Source organism: Rhododendron vialii, chromosome 11a (assembly GCF_030253575.1).
Source record: "Rhododendron vialii isolate Sample 1 chromosome 11a, ASM3025357v1".
Classification (NCBI taxonomy): Eukaryota; Viridiplantae; Streptophyta; class Magnoliopsida; order Ericales; family Ericaceae; genus Rhododendron; species Rhododendron vialii.
In genome coordinates this window covers 15,442,697-15,452,969 of record NC_080567.1, presented here as the reverse complement: position 1 = coordinate 15,452,969, position 10,273 = coordinate 15,442,697, and the positions used below count along the sequence as shown (strand labels likewise).

General features: G+C 39.1%; 1 protein-coding gene across 1 annotated transcript; it reads left to right on the top strand.

Moving 5' to 3' along the window:
- The first annotated feature begins 8,914 nt into the window (after positions 1 to 8,914).
- LOC131308381 (beta-amyrin 28-monooxygenase-like) lies at positions 8,915 to 9,936 on the top strand. Its single transcript, XM_058335293.1, has 2 exons — positions 8,915 to 9,095; positions 9,241 to 9,936. The coding sequence occupies exons 1-2, from the start codon at positions 8,973 to 8,975 to the stop codon at positions 9,553 to 9,555; spliced, it is 438 nt and encodes a 145-aa protein (XP_058191276.1). The 5' UTR covers positions 8,915 to 8,972; the 3' UTR covers positions 9,556 to 9,936.
- The last annotated feature ends 337 nt before the right edge of the window (positions 9,937 to 10,273 follow it).

Below are 10,273 nucleotides of genomic sequence, written 5' to 3'. Positions count from 1 at the left end.
ATAAATGAGTCCCAATGGAACCCACCAATAAAGGAGGGACCCACCTAACATTACCCAATTAAGGCTTAGGCATATGCAGTTTTTTCAGTCTCAGACAGTCGAGTTTCCCCAAGGGATAAAGCCAAAACTCGAGGCTTGTCGTATATCTATGATAGATTATGCAATTATAATATGGTGACATGTGTTGTGACCATATTTTAGATGCTGTATGACAGTATGAGTTTTCTTTAGTGCATGGAATGTGACCTACCTATCATACCGTTTTTATCAAGGTTGGAAACATCTTACATGATATCGATTGTAAACATGGTCATCAAATATGACCACCGGGCATTGCTTTTGATTAATATATACTCCGTTCCTCAGGTGGCAGGCACAACATTCCATCACCCTACTCCTTATCCTTGAGTATCATAGATTAAGAATTGGATGGCTGATTTTGACTCTCCACTTTTAACGTGATGTACAAAGTGGAGCGTGTAACGGTCGAGGCAGACCATTGACCTAGTACCTTGATTTTGATCCATAAGTCACACCACATGGTCCAAAAGCTTAAATCCAAGGTACTAGTAGTAGCCCACAAGGTTTGTTATATCCCCAAGATCATTCATGTAGATTTCTGATGTGGGACAACGTGTTACAGAGCGTCTGCATACAAAAGTGGAGTGTGAAAATCAATTTCCACGAGAATTTCCCTTTTCTTAGGAAATAAAAATGGCAAACCTCATTTCCACTCCCTGTAGTTTGGTCAATGTGCGAATGGACCCCTGAACTTTATTTTGTAGCACATACCTTCCTTGTGGTTTGTGTACTATGTGTGCGGTTATATTTTCTGTTAAAGAAATTAGGTCCCGTTTTGCTAATATTCTTATTTTTTAAGTAATTAATTTTTGCTTTACGAGAGATGTCATTCTCTCACAGTACATTTCCTTTAATTCAAAAAATAAATATGAATTTTAGTTAGTGAAACATATCCTAGCAGAAAATTGGATCTGAACCATTTATATTGGACCGAACCATTCATACTGTACACTTTGACGAGTATGATATCAATACCAAAATCCAAGTCGATTGGACAATGGAAACCTCATGGTCAAATATAATTTAGTATATGAAGGTAATTTCAAATTTAAATTTATCTTTCATTTTAACAAGAATAATGCTCCCCAATTACTGAATTATCGATGTCTGATCGACATGATTTTTCACATAGATGCTCTACTTTTTGATTAATGCATTATGAATGGCTTGGATTAAATTTTAATTATCGGTTAGAGTGAAAGAAAGAAGATGATTCAATGAAGAAAATGATGAAGATATTTATGTCAAATTTTCTAAATTTGTAAAATTGGACAAAATTGAGCGCAAATGCAATCTTTCACGAAGCTTGGGGTGGTTAATTATGTGCAACATAGGTCAAATTACAAGAGGTGTAAGTGAAGTTAGCCCTATCGAATGATGAACGTCAGGGGTGTGTTTGCACATAGGTCAAATTACAAGAGGTGTAAATGAAGTTAGCCCTATCGAATGAAGAATTAAGACTTGAGAGGGTGCAAGTTAAATAGTAGCGGGTATCATCAGATCCAGTGCATTGCCCAAGCATTGGTATAGGTCGTGACAGTCTATACCGACGCTTTGCGGACATCCAACAATGCTTTTGGCCGCTGGTAGAAATCGTTATTCTTGTAGCGGTCAAACTACATGGGGTGCAAGTAAAAATTAATACTCCCTCCGTCCCACTTTGTTCCGCTTGTTTACTTTTTGGAACATCGCAAATAATTGTCTATATCTCACAATCTATAATATTTTTTATGATTTTGAAAACTTTGTTTGATAAAATAAATTGAGATCTATCAAACAAGATCCATATTGAATATATAAAATATTATAGATTGTGAGATATAGACAATTTTTTAGGACATCCAAAAAAGGAAACAGGCGGAACAAAGTGGGACGGAAGGAGTAGGTTAATCAGATATCCATGTGTAATTGTTTCTAGCTGTTTGGCTCTATCTGATAGAGTTCTTTACAGAAAATGTTCAAGAATTGAACACTGAATTTTATTATCTATTGGGGAAATTGATTACAGAAGAATGGAGAAGAAAAGAGAATTACAGGAGGGAAAGAGAGAAACAAGAAAAGTGATTCACCACACCGCTTCACCTACACCACTACACGTATATATTCTCCCCTCCTCAGAATAACCGACTCCCCTCCTAACAACCCAGAACCGACGTACAAGTATTTCAAGAATTACACATAAGTCCTGAATGTTTACAACAATTACAAATAAACCCTCAATTCCTATCATTACCCTCTCCTTGAAAACAACCTTGTCCTCAAGGTTGGAAATGAGGAAACCACTGATGGAGCTCTTGCCAGCTTTCCCACGTTGCGTCTTCAGGAATAGAGTTGGACCACTGCACCAAAACCAAAGTGTGTGGTTGATTATGTCGGTTAACCAATTTTCGATCCAAAATGGCTAAGGGCTCTAACTGCAGTTGGCCATCTTCCCCAGTGAGAGGCAATTCAGACTGTATAACAGCTCCAGTTCCCAACCTTTTCTTTAACAGAGAGACATGGAATACTGGATGATTCTTGGAATGAGGAGGTAAAGCCAACTTATAAGCCACTGGTCCAACCTTTTGCATAACTCGATAGGGAACAAAATATTTAGGAGCCAACTTTGCATTTCTTCTAAAAGCCACAGTGACTTGCTTAAAAGGCTGGAGCTTAAGAAAGACCCAATCTCCCACCTCAAATTCCCTGTCAGATCTGTGTCTGTCAGCAAGTTGTTTCATCCTGTTTTGTGAAACAAGCAGATGTTCCTTGAGTAATTTGAGGATAGTATCTCTATTGTGCAACAAATTCTCAGTAGCTGCAACTGCTGAACCTCCAAGAACATAGTGCACCAAGTTTGGTGGTTTTTGACCATATAAAGCCTCACAAGGAGTGATGCCAGTGGAAACATGAAAAGTGGTGTTGTACCACCACTCAACCAAAGACAGCCATTTAGTCCAAGCTGTAGGTCTATCACTAGTGAAACATCTTAGGTAATTTTTGACACATCTGTTGACAACCTCAGTTTGCCCATCAGATTGGGGGTGGTAAGCTGTACTTATACACAGTGAAGTACCCTGCAGTCTGAATAACTCCTTCCAAAATGTACTAGTGAAAATTTTATCTCTATCTAATACAATAGAGCTAGGCATACCATGAAGCTTGAAAATATTATTAATGAAAGCTTGGGCAACTGTGGTGGCCGTGTAGGGGTGAGTGAGAGAAATAAAGTGAGCATACTTACTTAACCTGTCAACCACCACGTATATCACAGATTTAGTAGAGGAATTTGGTAGACCTTCAATGAAATCCATGGAGATATCACTCCATAACCTCTTTGGAATTGGCAGAGGTTGGAGTAACCCAGGAGTAGCCACAGTTTCAGTCTTATGTCTTTGATAGACATCACAAGCTGCTACAAACTGAAGTACATCCTTTTTCATCCTTTTCCAGTAGAAAGCATGCTTCAATCTTTGGTAAGTTCTCTCTCCCCTAGAATGTCCCCCTACTGGACTGTCATGATGTTCTTGTATGAGCCTGAGTCTGAAATAAACATTGTTTCCCACCACCAATCTAGACTTGTAGTAGAGCATCTGATGTTGCCAGGAAAAATGCGGATGGCTTGCAGGATTCTGCTGTAAATTTCTAAGTAGAACTTGTATCTCTTGATCGTGCAACCAGCTATCTGGGAGATCCTTTACCCACTGACATAAAACTATAGTCATGGCTATTACTTCTCCCTGAATTTCGTGTGCTGAGAAAACCCCTTCCACTACCCTTGATAAGGCATCAGCAGCAACATTTGTTTTCCCAGACCTGTATAATATTTGGTAATCAAACCCCATTAGTTTGGATAACCATTTTTGTTGCATCAAAGTGGTAACCTTCTGTTCCAACAGGAATTTCAAGCTCTGATGGTAAGTTTTGATAAGAAATTGTCTTCCCAGCAGGTAATGCCTCCATTTGGTAACAGACATGACAATTGCCAACAATTCTTATTAAGTTGATAACCCCAAACTAGTAGGTGACAAAGCTTTACTGTAATAAGCTATGGGTCTCCCTTCCTGCATTAATACGGCCCCTACTCCCCTGCTAGAAGCATCACACTCCAAAATAAATGGCTTAGTATAATTTGGCAACATCAATACTGGGGCTGTTGTCAGAGCAGTCTTGAGCTATGTGAAAGCATCCTCAGCTTCTATATTCCAGCCAAAAGCATCTTTTCTAAGCAACAAATGCAAAGGCTGACAAATCTTGCCATAGTCTTTAATAAATCGCCTATAATAGCCAGTCAGCTCAAGAAATCCTCTGAGAGTCTTGACTGAATGAGGCCTTGGCCAATTAATCATGCTATCAATCTTAGAAGGGTCTGCAGCAACACCCTCTGCAGTGATCACATGTCCAAGGTACTCCACTTGTTGCAGACCAAAAGCGCACTTAGACTTTTTTGCATACAACTGATGTTCCCTTAGTTTGGCCAAGGTTAAAGAAACATGTTCCAAGTGATCAGACCACGTCTTACTGAAAATAAGTATGTCATCAAAGAAAACCAGCACAAATCTTCGTAAATAAGGTCTGAAAACAGTGTTCATAAAGCTTTGAAAAGTGGAGGGGGCATTGGTCAAACCAAAAGGCATGACTAGAAATTCATAGTGGCCCTCATGAGTGCGGAATGCAGTCTTGTCCACATCCTTTGGAGCCATTCTGATTTGGTGATATCCGGATCGCAGGTCCAACTTAGTGAAATACTTTGCCCCATGTGGCTCATCCAATAGTTCATCAATTATTGGAATGGGAAACTTATCTTTGATGGTGTCCTTGTTCAATGCTCGGTAATCGATGCACATTCTCCAAGTATTATCCTTTTTCTTGACTAATAATATTGGTGAAGAAAAGGGAGAAACATTGTGCCTTATTACTCCAGTGGCTAACATTTCCTTAACTATCTTTTCAATCTCATTTTTCTGTATATAAGGATATCTGTAGGGTCGAATATTAGGAGGTTGGGAACCCTGCTGTAAAGGAATTTGATGATCATGGGATCTAGACGGGGGAAGAGCTTTTGGTTCCATAAAAATATCTTCATATTCAGTCATGATGGAAGTCATATCAGAAGATACCTAAGTAGTTGTGATGTCTTGAATACTACTCAACTGAGCTAATATTCCAGTAGGGTGCTTGTTGAGTATTTGTTGCATCTACTTGGCATCGACAAGTTGTATTCCTGTAGTATTGTCTCCCGTCAACACCAGTGCTTGTCCAGAAACAGAAAACTCCATTTGGAGATTCTTGAAATCCCATAAAACTGGCCCCAAAGTTGAGAGCCATTGAACTCACAGCACCATATCACATCCACCTAATGGAAGCAACCTGACTTCAGAAACAAAATTGGTACCCAGCACAGACCATTGTAAATCCTTCACCATAGCCTTACTACAGACCTTTGTCCCATCGGCCACAATAACAGACAAAGGATTGGTGGGTAAAACCCTAACTCCTGTCTTTTTAGCTATTCCAGGGTCCAAAAAATTGTGTGCGCTTCCAGAATCCACGAGTATATTCACTGCAACCTTCTTTATGAAGCCTTTAATCCTCATAGTTCTGTAGGTTTGTACCCTTGACAAGGCATGGACTGAGATGTGGAACTCCCCGTTACCGTCATCAGAAGGTATCTCTTGCTGGGCCTCTTCAAACACATCCTCGTCATCTTCAACCTCTAACATAAAAAGCTATTTTTTCTTACATACATGACCCCTGTAATATTTCTCATCACAACCAAAACATAACCCCTTGGCCTATTTTTCATCAAAGTCTTTTGGAGTAAACTTTTTAACCATGCCAACTACTTTTGTGGTCTTGGTTGGAGGCTCTTGTGATCTTATTGGTGCTCCAGTAAAAGGGAAAGAAGATCTTGTGGGTCCCTTATTCTTTTTGTTCAAAGCCTCCATAGTTTCTTCTTGCAATCGTGCTAACCCCATGGCTTGTGAAATGGTTCTAGGTTGAAACATTTGGATTCCCCCTTTAATCTCTTCTTTTAAACCACTGACAAAACAACTTATGAAGAATTCTTCCGTGAAACCTGTGGTGTTATTAGCTAATTCCTCAAACTTTTCTTGATAAACCTGGACAGAACTCCATTGTCAAAGCTTCGTCAATTGACCCACGGCATCTTCAAAAACATTATTCCCAAACCTAAGTAGGAGAACCCTAGAAAATTCCCTCCAAGAACGCAAAGTGTGTGATTTCTCAAACCAACGGAACTAGTGCATAGCCTTATCTTCCATGTGTAAAGAAGCCAATCGTAGTTTCTGAGTTTCGTCGATTGCATTCAACTCGAAAAATTTGTCACATTTATAAAGCCAAGCTTCTGGATCCGCCCCAAAAAATCGAGGAAAATCTAATTTGGGTTGAAAGATTCGCATAGAATTTGGATATGGAGATGAATTAGGGTTTGGTAGCAATGGAGATGGGGAATTTACCTTTTCCTGGAGGTGTTCCAGCTTGGAATTCAGAGTCGTAATCAGAGTCGTGATCCCTGTCATCGTATCCTTAATCCCGTCCATGGCCGTTGCTTGTCGATCCGTAACATCTGTCAAACGGTGGAGGGAGTCATTGGTTGCATCTGCCAACTTGCGAATGGACTCATCCAAACGTTTAATTTCCGCAGCATGAGTATTGTCCGCCATGTTTCGTTCGCCCACAGTCGAAGGAGGAGGGCTCTGATACCACTGATAGAGTTCTTTACAGAAAATGTTCAAGAATTGAACACTGAATTTTATTATCTATTGGGGAAATTGATTACAGAAGAATGAAGAAGAAAAGAGAATTACAAGAGGGAAAGAGAGAAACAAGAAATTAAAGTGATTCACCACACCGCTTCACCTACACCACTACACGTATATATTCTCCCCTCCTCAGAATAACCGACTCCCCTCCTAACAACCCAGAACCGACGTACAAATATTTCAAGAATTACACATAAGTCCTGAATGTTTACAACAATTACAAATAAACCCTCAATTCCTATCACTATCCTCCACAGTTGAGTCTCTAGACTCTCTACGATCGAGTGTCTTCCTCTAGATCTTTACTCAAAAGCCGAGTAAAGCTCTGTAGCATCAGCCAACAAAACAACGGATTAAGGTTATCCTGAACCAACATTTCTCGAGGGTAAAATACTCTTACTGTCAATCCATTTTTGTCAATATATACAATTGTGATCTTTAAGATAACTATCGTTGGAAGAATAACTCGAGGGCAAATGCTTCAATCCACGCCCTCTACTATTAAAAAATGTTATGCTTATGTTTGGTGAACGTTGTGCCTCCTTAAGTGAAATATTACGACTTGTTTTTTATGAATGTTATACAGTTTTAAGATTAGGGATTCTTACGGAATGCACCTTCATAGGTGTTACGCCTCTTTGTAATGAAATATTATGCCTCCTTTTAGGTAAATATCTAGTGTGCATATCGCATAGCCAAAAGGAAGTATGCATTGTCCGATATCATCGGAATGGACTTGTGTCGGGTTCCATTCTCCTAATATATATTACGATTTATTGAGAGGATTGCATGAACGAATCATGTGAGATACATAAATATTACTGAAGGTTATTTTGTACGACAGGGACAACATTTAGCAAGGCCATAAAGGGTGCTAGGTTTCTTCGCAAAGAGCTTGTGGTTATCATCAAAGAGAGGAAACAAAGGCTAAACAAGGAAGATAGTCCGATTGTCAGTGATCTATTGTCAGGCATTCTTCTCGCTCTTGATGAGAATGGAAATTTCAGGAATGAAGAAGACACTGCTGATCAAATCATGGGCCTGTTGATTGCTGGGCATGAAACTGCGTCCATTGCACTCAGTTTCACTATTAAATATCTCGCAGAGCTTCCCCATGTCTATCAGGAGGTCTTTAAAGGTACATGACAAATCCAGTTTTTGTTTTGTCCACATGTTTGACGTACGTGTTAGGAACACGTGTGAAAGAGATAAATAAATAAAAAAGGTTGAACTTTGGGATATATGGCTCACCAAGTGGAATAGATTATTCGATATATATTGGGTTCACAAGATGTGACATGGACTCTGTAGATACTTCCCAACAGATTGGGTCTACGCATACATGGAAAGACCTCAGGCTAGTTTTTAACCGTACATGTAGGATCTTTATATATAGTTGATCATCATCCAAATAATGTGGTGGTTGAAATCATGTAAAAAAATTAGCACAACCACAATCAGGTCGGCTCCAAGATTTGAATCCAGCGGTGATAAAAGTATACGAAAACATAATGACAAGAAGTTCTATACACAAACAAAATCTGACTTGATCGATTTTCAAAGAGTACTTTCCTCTATAAATTGTAGGCTTCAAACTATGATCAGGTGTAGACTATCACAAAAATTTTAAGTTGTATTATATATGCTTGATTTTTACCTAATTTAAAAAAAAAAAAAAACTTTTGCACCATTTAAGTCCACATATGATCCACGTGACTTGGGCTTCTAGCCCAATGGTCTCATACCAGCACTTCGGAGCTGAGAGGTTTTAGCTAGGTTCGAGCTAATAGAGCAATGTACGTGGACACTCCTCATTAGTAATCCAACTCCGATGGTGGCTAAAAGGGGAAAAAAGATGGGACATGTGAAAAGTCACCGAGGGTGTCATGTCAAGAGAAACAAGCGATTTTTGCAACCCGATTGGCGAAAGCCTAGTCCTTTCCCAGATATCTTCTGTTTTTTCATCTTTGTTTTTTTTTTTTTTAATATCCTTTTGCAGATATGTACTCGATTGTGTATCATTGGTGTATGTATATATTATGTTTGTGTTTGTGTATTTTCAAAAATAATGGAGATTGCAAAGGCCAAAGGGCCGGGGGATTTCCTAAATGGGTCAGACAAAAAAAAATGAGTTATACTTGGAATGTAGCATGTGAGGCTATGAGGCTAGCACCCCCTGCTCAAATGGGTTTCAAAGAGGCTTTAACCGACTTCACTTTTGCTGGTTTTTCAATTCCTAAAGGGTGGAAGGTAAAGCTTGTTTGTTTATTTAGTTTGTATGGGTCTAGAGACATTCAAGATGACTAATGTTCTGAATACCAAAATTTGGTATTTATAAGTCTAGGTAGGTGAATTTATTGCTTTTGAAGTTCTTTTCAATTTGTTGTTCTTGTAGGCCTGTTGGAGTGTTCACTCAACTCACAAAGATCCTGCCTGCTTCACGAATCCGGAGGAATTTGATCCAACTAGGTTTGAAGGAAATGGACCTACGCCATACGCATACGTACCCTTTGGGGGAGGGCATCGAATATGTCCCGGGAAAGAGTATGCTCGACTAGAGATACTTGTATTTATCTATAATTTGGTGAAGAAGTTCGAATGGAAAATATTAGTTCCAAATGAGAGGATAATTTTTAAGCCATCTCCATCTCCATCTCCTGAAAACGGTCTTCCGATTCGTCTCAAGCCTCATGAAACCAGTTGCACTTAGTAGCTCAATCGTGCTTATGTACCATTATCATTGTGGGAGATTTAATCTTGTTTATTTATTCAATTGGGGTTTGGTTGTAGATAGGTTGAGAGACAATTATTTGGGAAGTGGGAAAGTTCAGGGTTGAGAGAATTGTGTGGCTGAGAGTGTATTGTGGTTCCTATAAGTATGTGTGTTTGTATTGTGTGCAATTTGTGGGATAAGAGAGAGCAGAGAGGAGAGAGATTGGAGCCCCCTAGGGGGTTTCCCCACCAGTGTTTGTGAGTGTGTGTGTGAAGAAATATGTGAGAGATTGTGTGAGAATGAGATGTGTGTATATGCAGTTTGTAATTTGTATATTTTGTGAAAGTTGATTAATGAATTAGTTGTGAGGTGTGTTGTGTGTGAATTCTCTCTTACCAATTGCACAATTAGGTCGTTGGAAGTGTTTTGTGAGTGTGTGTGAGTTTCATTTTTCTGTTGAGAGAGATTTTTGTGACTGATTTCAACAACTCTTTCGCATGAGTAAAGACTTCACGCAAAGGACATGGACAGTCACAACATGTATATATTAAATTGGGATCGGATGTATTTGTTCGGAAGGAATGTGTGTTCGTTTAGAAAAGGATGTAAAGCATAAGGATGCCTAGCTACAAGAGCCCTGACATTTCTAATTGGTATTCGCAAATGACATGACCCTTCACAAAAAGGTACCTACGCGAGACATGATCATTCTTAA

What these genes read in the sequence shown, in the direction of transcription:
- LOC131308381 (XM_058335293.1), top strand. Translation starts at nt 8,973, where the DNA reads ATGAGTTATACTTGGAATGTAGCATGTGAGGCTATGAGGCTAGCACCC. An exon ending in CAATTCCTAAAGGGTGGAAG is followed by an intron (nt 9,096 to 9,240) that starts GTAAAGCTTGTT and finishes TTGTTCTTGTAG; the next exon opens with GCCTGTTGGAGTGTTCACTC.